This window comes from Microtus oregoni, unplaced genomic scaffold (assembly GCF_018167655.1).
Source record: "Microtus oregoni isolate MIOR12 unplaced genomic scaffold, Mior012 000007F_ref0000211, whole genome shotgun sequence".
NCBI classification, from domain to species: domain Eukaryota; kingdom Metazoa; phylum Chordata; class Mammalia; order Rodentia; family Cricetidae; genus Microtus; species Microtus oregoni.
This window is the reverse complement of record NW_024543066.1, coordinates 11,600,283-11,616,348: the sequence shown is the minus strand read 5'-3', so window position 1 is coordinate 11,616,348 and position 16,066 is coordinate 11,600,283. Positions and strand designations below refer to the sequence as shown.

The following is a 16,066-nucleotide window of genomic DNA, read 5'->3' as shown; positions in this document are numbered from 1 at the left end:
ACACCATCACCCATACCAGCACTGTCACAAAGGAAGGGAGCAGATCAGTTCCTGGGTCCTCTGAGACTATGCGGGATCTGCTTCTCCATTTTAGGCACTGGCAAGCCAGTGGTGCCTGCTGGGTGGTCCCTGGACCTCTCTAGCATGATGCACTGTAGACCCAGAGATGAGTCTTGCAGAGCTCTAACCACTGGAAGTGCTCAGGAACTCAGCCTCTTTCTGACACATGCGAGCATCAAGCATCCCTGAGCCCCACAGTGCACTATAGAGCACACAGGAGGGAAGTGGACATACACACTCACTATGCAATGAGCCGGCTAGTAACAGGTCTGGGGTCAGAACAGTGCTGAGGATCACCTCCCAAGGAAGGTGAGGAAGAGCCTGGTGGTTTGGCTCTCTCACAGCCAGCAATACTCAGGAATCCCTGAGAAAGGGAGGGAACAGAGAAAGGCTCCTGCTGACTTGTCCTACACACAGACACACCTCAAAGACTGGTCCATTTCTGCCAGGACCTGGGTGATGAGTAAGTTTACTACTCACTGCTTGGGAGAAAGGCACACGGTATGATCATCGGAGGAGGACAGGGGCTCGGCCTAGATCAGAGGCCCCATCCCTAAAAGGGAGAAGCAAGTGGGAAGCTGGCACAGGGGTTGGTTCCAGCCCTGTATCAAGTCTTGTGAAGGAATCCCAGGCCCCAGGTGTAATGGCTGCAGCCATGCCTTTCTACTCCAAAATGCCTCTCTTGTCCTATGCAGCTTCTTTTTAGCAGGGGCTGAGGAACACCCAGTACCTGAAGCTAAAATGCCATCGTACCTCTGGAAGCTGAATTGGGGAAAGAGGCAGGAAGAACACACTGATAGAGAAAGGGTCCCCTATACATCTTCACACCACTGAGGAAAGTCAAGGACACTTGGGGAGTATTTCCTTCAATAAAAACAGGTTCTCATGACATGATAGATTAAGGCAATGAGGAAGGGGAAGACCCCACCCACATGTGTGCATAGGTGTTTACCTACACTGCTATTCAAGAAAATACGGGAAAGGGTCTGGTTTCAGCTCATAGGGCCCGGGAGAGGGCTCAGGTATGACCTACCCCTATCCATAGGCAGCACCACAGCCAAAAGGCCCTGGAGTCTCTGAAAACACCTTCCTTTCCTACCCTACAGTGTAGAAGGAACATGGGGGAGTATCACTGCCAACAGGCTTCTCCACTGATGGTAGCAACCAGGGTCATGCACAGAAGACAAAGGAGCACTTCAAACCCTGTGAAGGGGCCGTGCTCCAGTTATGCAAAAAAAGAGGTCAATGACCTGGCCAACCTGTGCTTGGAAAAATAAAACGAGTTGCAATGAAAGTGATCCTGAGAGTCAAGTGACATCTCCTGAAGCAGAGGCTGAAATAACCTCCTGCTTGGGACGTGGAAACACCCACCGGGGAACACAGTACATAAAGGCCTCCTGCCTGAGAGCCAAACCATCGGACTGAGGTAGCAAAGGCACCCTCTTGCTATCTCACACTTCCCCTAGGAAATCAGGACAGGTCAGAGCCACCATACAATGATTAAGTGAAGATGATGCTAAAGACGTTAGAGGGGAATATGGTTAAAACAATTTTTAGGGTTAACATTTATAACCAGGGCAGACTCATTGCGCAGTGGAATCCTTCAGGGTCTTCAAATTAAAAGCCACAAAAGGAAACAAAAGGAGTCCTGAGGCTGAAGCTATCTCATGGTTTATCGTATTGTGCTCTCAGGAGCAGGTCCAGACGCCAAGTTGTGTGTGGTCTGTTCCAAATGCCAGGAACCTTCTGAAGGCCTGAAGCGCCATGGAATTATCAAGGATCCAAGTTCAGCGGGGCTTTGGAGAACCATTCATCTGGCTGCCCTGAGTCACAGGGTCGGTACTATAAAGGCTGTCCAAGAAGACGGAGGATATTTCTGCAACCAGATTCCTGTCAATGGTTGCCTGGGCCATGCCGTAGATGGCACCCTGCAAATCCAACCAAGGACATATTATTAGTGACGTAAGTATGGCTGTCATTCATATGCACCTAGCCCCCCTTCCTAGCCCAGGCATCCTATCTTTCCATCAGAAAAGCAGCTGCCATGGGATATTTTTCACAGGTACTTTCCAGCCTGGCTTTCAAATAAAGGAACTACTCTAGGGTTTACTGTTTGTGGTCGGGGGAGTGCTCGTTGTCTTTACAGACAGGACGAGAGCCCTGGCTTCCGTTCAGCAGCTTCTGCTTTCCATCCCATCTGAGATACCCAACAAGAAGGAGTGGGACCAGCAGCAACACTAACGGTTGAGGAGAGCTGTGCACTCTGAGCTGAGGCAGAAACAGCCTCAAAAGAGTCTGATCACTTCAGGTTCCCACACAACCCCCAATACTTCTAAGTGGGGATGCCCTGGTATCCTTACCATTCCTGTGGTCTTAGCTTTAGGATTCTTCATGATTTGTGTGACCGATTCCCGAATATCCTTTAGGAACTGGATTGCCACCCGCTTCCGAGTGTGTACTAACGTGATGCAGAAGTGGATGCTGTGGGAGAAGAGAGGGCGTGAGAGGGACAGACTCTGAAAAGAAAGACGCCCCACAATAAAGCCACCCCAGGGGAGGGATGCACTGGAGTACTACTGCTCTCAAATCCATGGTTTTTTTTAAGTGAGAAAATTAGGGTTTTCAAGCATGACTAAGAACCGCCTTAACAAAATGAACACAGCTGGTTGTTCTGTCTTATCCCCATCCCATAAAACTGTCAGTGATGGCTCCATAAATCATGTGTGTGAGCAATGATGGGTACTAGGTTTTCATCTCAGAGGGTAGGCCCTGATGGGGAGAGAACCATAGAGCTGGGTCTTAAAGGGCTTCAATGCTCTTATAAAACCCTAACTCACTGCCGGGTGGTGGCACACACCTTTAATTCCAGCACTTGGGAGGCAAAAGCAGGCAGATCTCTGTGAGTTCAAGGCCAGCCTGGTCTACAAGAGCTAGTTCCAGGACAGGCTCCAAAGCCACAGAGAAACCCTGTCTCAAGAGAGAGGGGGAAAAAAAAACCCTAACTCAATTGGAGAAAAATGTGGTCAGTGATGACTGTGACCTGGGGAAGGCAGGCTGTAGACAGGAGTACAAACAAACCTTAGAGAAGTGAGCTGACAGCTATGGACAAGATGGATCACAGACAACAGAGGCCAGAGAAAAAACAGAGGGCCTTACAAGTGACAACCTGTCTCAGGAGGCTGGCAGTTCTACTTGAACATAAAGCAAAGCATTTTGTTCCTTATGTCTACGAACTCCAGTTGCTACCAGTGTGCTGGGTTCTAGAAACTGAACTCTGTATATAGCATTACCTTTATGACTCAGCTCTTAAGGTCATGAAGTGAAAGGAGGAACAGAGGCTTTAAGCATACCTTTTGGGGAACTGCAAGTAGTTGAAATTCCACCCCTTTGCAGACATCATATTAGATAGTCGGTAGATGTCAAAATCATGGGAACCCAGAGCAATAACTGACACTTGAGGATCCCCCAAAATGAAGATGCCTTTGATGTTTTCCAATCTAAAAATAAGCAAATGAGAAAGAAATTGAGCCATATCCACTCCTCTGGTCCTTATCTTGGTTGATGAACATAGGCTACCCTCTGGGACTTTATAGTCTCGTCTTCTACACCAGAGGTCAGGCTGGGATAGGTGATTCTTACAGAGATCAAAATCCCAGAAGACCTAACCTCTCTCCAGAACCACTGGCTTCTTCCAGTCTACCCCACTCCCAAGTCATAGCACAGAATGCAATGCAAGTGTCTCCTCCCCGAGCACCATCTGGTAAAGGGCTGGTTTAAACCCGCCTCTATCAGGAGACGGTAAGCAGTCAAAGGGTGTGCTACCAAGTACAGAGATGCCTTTGGCCAACTAGGAGAAAGCAAGAGACAAAGCAGAACCCCGTTTTCCACACATACTCTGACTTGAGGAAGCGAGCAGTTTTGATGATCTGTTTGGTAGCTTCAACATAGCCGTTCTCACCAAAGTGCATCAAGGTAGCCCAACAGGACGCAATGATGCCACCAGGCCGTGAGCCAGCCATGCTTGGAGATGCGTAGATGCCACCTTGCCAATCTGCACCAACAAAGAACTGGTACTTCCTATACTTCTCGTCAGAGTACAACACCAATGATGAACCTTTGGGAGCATATCCGTACTGAGGGGAGAAGCAAAGAGGTCAGAGTGTGGTGGTGCCTGGCAACTCTGTCCACACTGCCATACACAGCAAAGCCTGCTTTCTTACGGGAATTCTATGATGCTTTCCATTTGGGTAAGGTTCAGATTTAACAGAGTTAATAGGCAGAAGGGGGATGGGGTCCATGTTCTTTGTCAGGGATGAGGAATCTGAGATCCAACAAAAAAATGAAGACTAGGTTTCCTCTGTCTCTCACTCGGCCGTTGGCTTTCCTTACTTAAAATTCTTTCTCTGGGAAGCTGAGCACAGTGGACACACTTATAGTTCTAGCACTTGGAGGTGGAGGGGAGGATCAGGAATTCACCCTGTCTCTGGCTACATAGTGAATTTCAAGCCAGCCAGAGCTATATAAATACCTTGCCTTAAAAAGAAAACAAGAACTTCCTCTGGAATAACAAGTCAGTATGAAAATAAGGATAAATTTTTCCTAGTAAAAACCAGGAAAAAGAAAACTCAAGTCACTTGGAAGCTCAAATTACTATCTGATCTGATTCCTATTCTATGGCTCATTATACTTCTTTTTAAGAACATACTGAGTCAGGGAGTAGTGGTGCATGCCTTTAATATCAGCACAAGAGGCAGAGGCAGGTGGATGGTGGATCTCCATGAGTTTGAGGCTAGCTTGGTGTACAGAGTGAGTTCCAGAACAACCAAGGCTATTACACAGAGAAGTCCTGTCTTGAAGAAATTTATATACATATATGTATGTATATATATATATGGTCCAAAAGCAAAACAACCTATTCCATCTTTTTTAAAAAATATTTATTTATTTATTATGTATACAATATTCTGTCTGTGTGTATGCCTGTAGGCCAGAAGAGGACACCAGACCCCATTAAAGATGGTTGTGAGCCACCATGTGGTTGCTGGGAATTGAACTCGGGACCTTTGGAAGAGGAGGCAATGCTCTTAACCTCTGAGCCATCTCTCCAGCCCCGACCTATTCCATCTTGCAATACATTGTGTGACTCCATTCTACCTAGAGAACTCTTACCACAGCTAATACAAGTTTCATTCCGGACCCATATAGCAAATAGACAGATGGACAGTAAAAGGGGAAAGGACACAGGAGCTGTCCAAATAGACAACTGTAACTGAAATTGCATTATAGATCATTTAGAGTCTGAAAAACAAGTCTTCCCTATGATCTAGTTTAAAACAAGCTCCAGCAACATAATCAAAACAAGGTACATATCCCTGAAGCCATTAATACTTTTTTCCATATCTGGATAAACTTTCAAGAGTTGCCAACCAAGATGGATTTCATTTCAGTCTACCAAAGGTGGCGAGCACCAAACTGCTCCTGAACACACGGGCTTCTTTTTAAAAAGGACTCTGCTATTAGTATATTGTCACTTAGGCTCAGGATCTCCAGTATCATTCCTCACCACTTTCAATAACCTTAAGACTTCAGAGATTTTTGGCACAATGGACCTGGCTGTTGGTATACAGAGAAATCCTCTCAGTATGAGCAAAGGCAAGAGCTCCTTTTCTCCGTGAGCTGTCCCTTCCACATTGTAACCACGACCTGACAGCTCACCTGATGACAGACAAGAGTCAGACTTTATTACATAGTTGGTATGTGTGATTGTTTGAATGAAAATGGCCCCATAGGCTCCTAGGGACTGGAACTATTAGGAGGTATGGCCTTTATGGAGCAGGTGTGGTACTATTGCAAGAAGCATGTTTCTGAGGGTGGGGCTTAAGATCTCAGATCCTCAAGCCAGGTCGAGTGTGACAGATCCAGATGTAGAACTCTTAGCTACTGCTCCAGCATCATGGCTGCCTGTGTGCCACCATGCTTCTCGCCATGCTGATAACAGACTAAATATCTGAACTGTAAGTCAACCCCAATTTGATGTTTTCCTTTATGAGAGTTGCCACTGCCAGGCTCGTGGTGTCTCTTCACATCAAGAGAAACCCTAAAACAGTTTATGTGTGTGGGGAGACTAATGTTCCACTCAACTCCTTTTGTGGAGAACAGCTAAGCTCACCAACTGCCAGCAGTTGGCCACTTCCTTAACTCACCTTATGAGTATCTGCCGAGATGCTGGTCACACCTTTCACCCGGAAATCAAACGGTTTCTTCAGTGGGTACCCTGCTTTCTCCATGAAGACAATGAGGAAGCCCCCCAGACAAGCATCCACATGAAAAGGTATTTTGTATTTGAGAGCCAGCTAGTTAAAAAAGAACATAGGAGATTTATACATAAACCCTTAGCAGGATACGAGTGGCTACTCTGAACTACACCCCACTGGTGTTAAGTGGCTACCTGTACATTTATTTGAAGAGAGGGTCTCATGTACTCCAGCTTGGCCTGGAACATGATATTTAGCTCATGGAAGACCCTTCTGCCTCAGATGACCATGCCCAATTTCATGGGGTGCTGAAAATCAAAACCAGGACTTGGTGCTGGCCTGGAGTACACTCTACCAACTGATCCACAATCCCAAACCCCAAAGAGTTATTTTTAACATTTTTAAGTGAAGTTTATTTTTCATGTATATTTAGTCTTCAAAAGAATCCATCTGAAATGTACTGCATGTAATTTGTATTTAAATATGCGTTGACCTCAAGCTCCCCTACCCCATATAAGAGATAGCAGAACTCTGATTTAATAGCCTCTGGGGGGGGGGGGTCCTTACTTCAGTCTTAAATGGTGGGCATGTTCCTAATGGCAGACTACTTCCTGGTAGGAATCTAAGCATCTATTTCAAAATACCTGGCTTATAGGCAGCCTGGGTCCTTTTCCCAACCAAGATGCCAGTGACTTTAAGAGGCTCCCAAAAGAGGTGCAGGGGCTTGCTTGCCTTAGGATTGATGAATGCTAGCAATCTCTGCTATGTTCAAACCTAAAAATCAAAACTCCTTCTCCTCACATAGCCCTGTACATCACATCTATCTTAAGTATTCATCTGCATAGCCTGTTTCTCACCTTGGCCACTTCAGGAATAGGATCGATCACACCATGAGGAAACTGTGGGGCAGAACACACCAGCATAGCTGTGTTCCTGGAGATGGCTCTTCTCATTGCCTAGGGATTGAAAGTTTAAGAGAAATAAGAATCTTAGTCACAGCTGCTCATGTCTTTTGCCATAAGGACAATATAGACTACTGGCTCAGAGTCCAGGTTCGCAAGTGCCCCCTCTGTCTCTGCACCCTGGGAAGACTGCCTTCTGCTATGAAGGATGCACACTAGTCCACATGGAAACACTACCTGAGAGCAATGCAACCGCTATGGAAATAGAAACAACACTGAGCTGGGAGGCAAAGGAGGTAACTGTGAGTCCCAGACCCACAATTTACCAGTGAAGATTTAGTAAAAACTTGATTTAACCTTGCAACCTACAAATTCCAATAATAGAACAGTTTTGATAGATGAAAAGCTCCTCTACACATATGTGAGACATAAAAACATGGTCAGGTCCGTGAAAGCGGGTGTTGGGGCCAAGTACATCCATGCTCATTTCACGAATAAAGAAAAGAAAGTGCCGGGCGATGGAGGCGCACGCCTTTAATCCCAGCACTCGGGAGGCAGAGACAGGCGGATCTCTGTGAGTTCGAGACCAGCCTGGTCTACAGAGCTAGTTCCAGGACAGGCTGCAAAGCCACAGAGAAACCCTGTCTCGAAAAAACCAAAAAAAAAAAAAAAAAAAAAAAAAAAAAAAAAAAAAGAAAAGAAAGTAAAGATGTTGCAAGTAAAATCGGGTTCTACACCATCAGGGACCAGATCATCCACCTGTTAGCACTAGAAATCTGGCTGTGTGTCACACTGTCAGTCTAGTTTCTGCTCCAGTTGCTCTACTCTGAGCAGGGGAGTCCGTCTGTGTAGGACTGGATAGTCAGTGTGACACTCTGCCCCGTGAACCTTCAGGACTCACCCGCACATTCACCTCCATGTTCTTGTCCACTGCAACACGTACAATCTTCATTCCAAAATAATGAGCTGCTTTGTCAAATGCAGCATGGGCACTCTCAGGAGCCACACTAGGTGATGGGGGAAGGGACAGAGAAATGTAGAGCACAGCAGGATCCAGCAGAACACCTCAGCAATGTAAGTAACCAGGTCAAGCGTCTGATCAGTTTCCCTCGCACTATTATGTTTATACTTTCTTGGTATAAACAAAAAGAGCCGTATTGATTTTCTGCAGACAATTTCTTTCTACTATCTAGGATATTATTTTGGCAACAGGAAGGAAATCTCAGAACACAAAAGGATACAAAGCAATGGCAGAGGGTTCAGATACGGGTGTATGAGACAGACCATCCCAAAGGACCGCTGAGAGAAGCAAGATGCAGATAGTAAGGTTGCCCAGCAGAAAGAGGCAGCCACACCTCAAGGCCAGAGGGGCCTGCCCGCTCTGAACAATCATCAACCCATGGAAAACTAAAATCTGCCTCTCCTACATGGTTACAAATAGTTTTTGAATAATGTTCAAAGAGAAAACAGAGTCACAGGTACATATCTGCTTCCAGATATCCCCATTACTCCACTCTCACCATGACTGTTTCCGTAAAAGAGAAAATTCTCTACAATGACTAAGCGCCAAGCACCAAAGGTTTACATGTGAAGATGGTGGTAGCAGCCAGGTTTGTTCTCCTAGGCAATTGGAGTCAGTTTGATGACATTCAGAGCAAAAACTACTTAGTTACCTATGCTTGGAGAAAAAAACAAAAAAAAAAAAAAAACCACTAGCCTAAAAGGTATAATATCAGTACCCTGTATAGAGGTGGACTAGAAGCAAGTCAGCCAAGAACCAAAATTATATCCACACCAAAAACAATAGTAGTAACTAAACCTAAAAATACAACCATTTTTAAATTCTTTCTTCTAGAAACATCTCTCAAGTGGAAATGTTCCTACCTGAAGTAATCTAAGAGACACTTCAGAAACATTCACTGAGCTATAGTGCAAAGACAGTTTCTTTAGGCTCTGGATAAACTAACGACAGAGGAGTCCTCTGTCTCTTTTGGAAAAAGGATGTCATTCTCGCTAATGGTGTTCACTGTGTTTAAGCTCGCCTAACCAACTGCTCCATTTAGAAGACTATTGGATGTGAAGGGGTAAGGGAGAGGTACAGGGGCTGGGCCAGGGAGAGAAGGCTGGCATTGTAGGAGGAAGAGAAACAGACTGGGCTCAGCTGACACTATACTGCCTCAAACAGACAATAATCAGAGGGGAAACAGACACACATACATACATTTCTGGAGTTTTGATCCCCTTCTCAAAGGCCAAGTCCCGGTAAGCTTTGCAAGCCATCAGGATGCTTTCTGTGCCCCCAGATGTCATCTACGTGAAGAAAAGAAGTAAGTTAAGGACAGGGATCAGGAGGTACAGCCCGCTTTGACCTGGAAAATGTTTGATGCAGAAACAGACGAGGGCGTGGGCAATGCTGCAGAGTGGACACTGTTCAGAAGGACAGTGTAGGTCAGAGACGAGGGATACAGGTGTGCCGGTGTCCAGCAACTAACGCTTCTGAAACCCAACCTGACATTCAGTAAACACACCCTATTACCTCACTATCTTCCAGTAATATCTGAGCTTGAATAATTTCCCAACGAGCTGAAGGCTACCGCACTGAGCTAGTAGGATCTGATCTTAGACTCTGCATCTCTGAAGAGTCCTACACTCTTGGGTTTTTCTTTTCAAGAAGAAAACTCAAGATCCTAAACAATTCATTCAGTGTTACCCATCATATCTGTTGATAAGTAAAACTTTCTGTACTTTGGATTATATATTAATTAGAGCTAGAATGAAAAATTATTACTGAACCTTCCTAACATCTACATACAGGATAAAAATACCACGGTATAGAATCCCAGTGGTCAAGAGTTAGGAAAAATATTAACTCAGAAAATTAAGTTATCTTCTTTGTAATTTTTTTTTGACTCAAGAAGTCTTTTAAGAAACATGTGACCACCCTCCCTAAAATAGCTCACAGAATGGACACAGGACAGGACCCTTGTTTGTAAATCTCTATGCTGGAATGCTGGACGGTGGTGGCACACGCCTTTAATCCCAGCACTCGGGAGGCAGAGGCAGGCAGATCTACAAGAGCTAGTTCCAGGACAGGCTCCAAAGCTAGAGAAACCCTGTCTTTAAAAAAATAAAAAACAAACAAACAAACAAAAACCCTTTATGCTGGAAAAGACAGACTGGTAATGGAGATTAACTCAACAAGTCAGCAATGACACTCTGTGGTCTAGCCTATTACCTCAGCGTTGTCACATGAGATACCCAGACAGCTGGAAAAGTACCAGGCCTTACACTTACAAGTCTGACAATGACCTAAACAATAACATTTCCTAATTCCCTAGTCATCTGATCATGTGTCCTGTCTTCAGGACAGAAATGTAATTATGGATTAAGAAAACAGGCCACAAGTCACTTGTGTCTATCAACTTTTTTCAAAATATATAAAAATTTACTCTGAGGTATGTGTTTAAGGACATGAGACACTTTCTTTCAGATATGGCTGAACATGGTGGTATTTATGTAAGCCAGTCAAAGTACCTGTAATCTGATTTTTAGTATACGAATTTGTCCTCAAATCCATTGTGAATGAGGTAAATGAAGTTACTATAGGGAAAGGTACTTTGAAGCAGAAGAGAAAGGCCTGAGAAGTATTTAAGACCCACAGCTAGGCTCAGTCTAAAGATTTCCCTTTAATTTGGCCTAATCTTGCTTCTCTCAACAGTGAATCCTTTTTCACCAGGAACAGCTCATCAAGAGAGGCACACAGAGAGATGCAGAGACAGAAAAGAGAATGAGACTAAGGGAGGGAGGGAGGGAAACAAGGAGAGCACTCGATAGAAGTCTAGACACAAGAAGGGACAGACTGGAAACCGAACGTCGTCCTTTCTCCTGGTCCCTGCCACACCACAAAGATAACTGGAAAGAGACGAGGCTTCACTGCAGCAGTTTGACAGTCCTTAGGGCTGTGTTTCTGTATTAATATGGAAGACTGACTACTCATTACCCGAAAGAAACCAGAAAGGAAGCAACAACAACGGCAACAACCCCAAGAGCTCTGCGGTGATCACCACCAAATATGGAAAGAGAAGTCTATGTAACAAATTTCAAACACTGACAGAGAAGAGTAGCACAGGGCAGATGCAGAAGTACAACCAAACGGTGCCTAGTCAGCCCTGGGAATCAGGCTGTCAGCAGAGTCTTGGAAAGCCTCCCACTGCATCCTCAGAGAAACAGAGGTTTCCCCATTCTCTTTCTGTGTGTAGTGGACAGGACTGATGGGGAGAAAGAAGCAACACAGAAAGACAGCAAATCTGACCCCTGTAAGAGTAAAGACCTCAGGGGTTCGTGGTGGATTAAATCTCAACGTAGACTACCCTCTTGCAACTGTGCGGAGAGAACGTTTAATAGAATCTCTGAAGAACAGACCCTGAAATTCTAATAGAGAAGGAACAAAACTCCAGCCAGCCGGGCAGGCTAGTCACCCACCTTGAGTCAATATAAACAGACCACCAGGAGAGATTACTGCAGAACCAGGATGAAGCAAATGGCAACTATTGTAAATATAGGGCTGGGTATGAAAAATGAAAGCCCAAACTCGTAAGGAAACAGCTGAAGCGGCTTCCTTATAATGGTGTCTCACCGCAGCAATTCTGTTCTCAACCTATGTGTTGCGACCACTGGAAAACACATGTATCTGATGATCTTAGGAGCCCCCAACCACAAATGTTACTTTTGTTGCTATTTCATAACTGCAATTTCACTACTGAGCAGCAGGTGTCTCAGTTCCTCAAGACCGGTGGAAATAAGTGTTTTCTGACAGTCTTGACCCACAGGTTGAGAACCACTGCCCTACCACATAATCATAAGATCATAATGAATGCGACCGAAAATCAAAACCAGACAACAAAACAACAGAATGAGACAACAGACCAACAACAAAATAACAAATGGCACTCACAGAAGGAGTAAATTTATCAAGAACAGCAAGAAACAGAATAAGCACCCCTAAAAATAAAAAATTCTCACTCAAAAAAAAAAAAAGTTCTGAGATACACTTATAGTGAATCCAGATCTTTTTTTAAAAAAAAAAAAAGGTAACCACAGAAAGACCAATGCCTCCCTCTACTTAGAGAGCTGTGTGGTGCAGTCAATGCCTGGATAGCTGAGATCCAAGGAAACATGCAAATACCTGAATAGCCTAGAAAAGATGGGAGGGTGGGACTGGAGAGATGGCTCGGTGGTTAAGAGCATCCACTGCTCTTCCAAAGGACTTGGGTTCGATTCCCAGCACTCATATGGCAGCTGGTAACTGTCTGTAACTCCAGATCCAACTTCCTCACACAAACATACATGCAGGCAAAATACCAACCCACATAAAAATTAAATTAATAAATAAATTCTTTAAAAGATATGAGGGTAAGAAGATTCAGAGGGCAAGGGGCTTTCCATTGATTTTGGCCTGTCATATAAGAAAAATATGACGGAGTTTCTATTTCCAGCAACATATAGTTAATACCCTAAGCAACTTTTCTAACATTAAAAAACTAAATAGTTTGACAAATCATTAAAAATTATATCTATCACTGAACTAGCGTTAAGAACTAGCTAAACCCTAAAACAAAGTACAACCAAACCTGGATCTTCCCCTCTAACAGTGCATGGACCAGGGGTTTGCCCAAGGTCACAGTGCAACAGGAGACTGCAGAAAACCCCAAACTCCCCGCTGTACAAGAAATAAAACCTCGCTAGTGTGGAAAGTGACAAGGTGACTTTTTTCAATGTGATGTTAGGGTTAAGAAAAGCACTTTAAGAAAAGAAAAAGCAGAAAAAGCCAACCGCCAACAATCACAACACTGGGGGCGGGGGAAGAGACAGGGGTTTCAGGAGTTCAAGGTCATCCTTAGCTACAAAGGAGGTTCAAGGTCGCCTGGGCTGTGAGACTCTTTCTCAGAATACCAAAAAGAAATGGGGGAAGGGGTAGTAGATCAATAGCTATGTAGATGAGAAGAGAAGGAGAAAATAGTCAAGTAGAGAAATGTGGCAAAATATCTGATGAGCCCAGTGTTCTTTAAACTGTCCTAGCAACTTTATATAGGCTTAAAGGTTTTTGAAAATATGAAGTTGAGGAGGAAAAATACCTAGAACATATACCGAAATGTTGACACGCAGGATTCCAGAAGTACGAGTAACATTTTCATATTCTACATACAACAACAATATAATAACTGTATAGTAGACTATTTTAAAATGTTCATTACAAGTCACTTACACAACCACAGGAATCTGGTCCCCCGTTGAAAAGGGAACAAGTCATCCTTACAATTTCTGCCTCTAACTTCCGTAGTCCAGGGAAGATGTCTGGATGCAGCGGGTTGCTCCAGGCGAACTCTCCATAAGCCTGCAAAGTAAGGCAAAGAGATACAATATGAGATAGACTGTTACACTAAATAAGGCGAAAATCATGCACCGAGTAAGGTGTTCAAGTTTTGGGTCCAACAGTAGGAACTGGAAAAAGGGTATGAACTATTCCTCAACTTAAAGATCAAAATATAACAGAAGAGACTGACCTATACCTAAGTGATTTTACAATGTGATAAAGGAAGAAGTGTTGAAAGTATTCAACTATAGCACCAACGGATCATCATCACTTTGAAGTCATACAGCTTTGCCTATAACCTTTAGCTGTACAGGTCAAATAAGCCCTCTGAGGCTCAGTTTCCTCACAGGCAAAGGGGACTAATGGTGTCTACCTTACAGGGTTCTAGCAATAATGAACGAAAACAACGAAACATGAAAAGCAATGACAGTTTGCCTGCCACAAAGCAGCCACTGTTGTTGAATTAATATGTGCTAAGGGACTCGATGAGGGACCTGCTAACATCCTGAGTGCTCTAGGTGTTTGGTGAGAGGAACCTCACGAGACGAATGGAAATTTATCCTATGGAACAGGAGGGAAAGAACGTGGACGAGCAAGGCACATGCCTACATGGGAGGTACCAGGGATGGCTGGAACAACAGGTAGAGTCTGAATGGACAGAGACACATCATTCCTCCTGCATGAGAACCTGAGCTTCATCAACAGATGACGAAAAGTTTAAACACAGAGTTATGACCAGGATATTATATCAATATATAACTAAGTAAAACACTAAGGTGTGTGTGGTTTCACAGTAATAAACACAAGGGCCGGTTGTGGTGGCGCACGCCGGTAGGATTTGCTGAAGGAGGCAGAGGCAGGAGGATCACGAGTTCGAGGCCAGCCTGGGCTACACATTTGCCGGGCGGTGGTGGCGCACGCCTTTAATCCCAGCACTCGGGAGGCAGAGGCAGGCGGATCTCTGTGAGTTCGAGACCAGCCTGGTCTACAAGAGCTAGTTCCAGGACAGGCTCCAAAACCACAGAGAAACCCTGTCTCGAAAAACCAAAAAAAAAAATAAAATAAAATAAACACAAGGCCTGAGAGACCACAACTTTAAGTGTAATTTCTTACAAGAGTGGCTTTCAAAACTAATAAGCTTGATAACAAATGGAAAACGCTACATCCCTTCTACAGATAGGACCATCTTGTGGGGTATGCTTTGAGAACATTATGATCGAGCAGCCTTGCCCTGACTTCCTTATCAAACAACATTGGTTCTAGCATTAAAAACTTCTAATGAGCAGGGCGTTAATTAGTGGCGCACACCTTTAATCAGAGCACTCGGGAGGCAGAGGCAGGTGGATCTCTGTGAGTTTGAGGCCAGCCTTGTCTACAGAGTGAGTTCCAGGACAGGCTCCAAAACTACACAGAGAAACCCTGTCTCAAAAAAACAAAACAAAACAAAAATTCAAATAAAACCCAGCAAAGTTCCAGCACTTAGGAGGCAGAGGCAGGAGGATCTCTGTGAGTCTGAAGCAGACTGGTCTACATAAGCAACTCAAGGACAGTCAGGGCTATATAGGGACCCTGTCTCAAAAAACATGAGCAATATCCTCAAATGGCAGGCTCCTTCACTAGGAATATGGCTTCCTCAAAGGACCCTGTAAAGTCCAGAGGTATAAATGACATTTCACCTTTTTACAGTTTAAAGATGCATTTGGCAATGTGCACATTCACCCATCTGCGTGAGAAGAAACTTTCAACAATAAAATTCCCTTAAGTGATATTATTATTCCTATTATTATTATAATTAAATGAACTAGGAATGGCACCTATGCACACAAGCACCCAGTGTTCACCTGCACCAGTAGCTCTGTGAGCTTCGGCTCTCCATTGTACACAGCTCCCGAGGCTTTCCCTTCTTGCCAGAAGACATCTGCAGAAAAAAGTCAAGGTTCCTCAGTCAGGAGCAGGCATCACTGGGAAGACAGATAGTAACACAGACAGGATAGACAAAAACTTTAGAGCATATGGGAAAAAAAAATTTCAAGAACCAGACATATGGCTCAGCAGTTAATATGTATTCTCTTGCAGACGACCAGAGTTCAGATCCCAGTGCCCACATCAGGCAGCTCACAACTGTCTGTATCTCCAGCTCTAGGCGATCCAATGCCCTCTTCTAGCTTCTAAGGTGATCTGCACTCAAGTGTACACATTCCCACACAAATGCAGTCCCATACATATGAATTTAAAAAAATTAAAAAGAGTAAATGAATAAGTTGAGTGGAAATTCAATGCTATTCTTATGTTAAAAACCAAAAGAATTTCAATAATGCTTTACCACAGTAAAACAGAGACGAAAGGTTATTCATTAGTGTCAACAACTGCGGGAAAATAGGAACTGCATCAAGGTATAGCGAAGACAGACAGTAATGCTGCCCTCACTCTCAGCTATTGTCTCTGGACATAAAAGTCGCCCTTTGCCTCCATGTATT

General features: G+C 44.2%; 1 protein-coding gene across 1 annotated transcript in view; it reads right to left on the bottom strand.

Annotated features, from left to right (window-relative positions):
- Window positions 1–1,715: 1,715 nt before the first annotated feature.
- The window catches only part of Sgpl1 (sphingosine-1-phosphate lyase 1), a 47,193-nt gene continuing 32,842 nt past the window's right edge, over window positions 1,716–16,066 (bottom strand). Inside the window, exons 6-15 of the mRNA XM_041656179.1 lie at window positions 15,431–15,507; window positions 13,482–13,610; window positions 9,438–9,526; window positions 8,118–8,223; window positions 7,172–7,270; window positions 6,264–6,413; window positions 3,955–4,193; window positions 3,411–3,557; window positions 2,421–2,541; window positions 1,716–1,988 (exon numbers count right to left, since the gene is read on the bottom strand). Of these exons, the coding sequence (XP_041512113.1) occupies window positions 1,848–1,988; window positions 2,421–2,541; window positions 3,411–3,557; window positions 3,955–4,193; window positions 6,264–6,413; window positions 7,172–7,270; window positions 8,118–8,223; window positions 9,438–9,526; window positions 13,482–13,610; window positions 15,431–15,507 (1,298 nt within the window). The 3' untranslated portion in view covers window positions 1,716–1,847. The remainder of the gene's footprint in view (window positions 1,989–2,420; window positions 2,542–3,410; window positions 3,558–3,954; window positions 4,194–6,263; window positions 6,414–7,171; window positions 7,271–8,117; window positions 8,224–9,437; window positions 9,527–13,481; window positions 13,611–15,430; window positions 15,508–16,066) is intronic.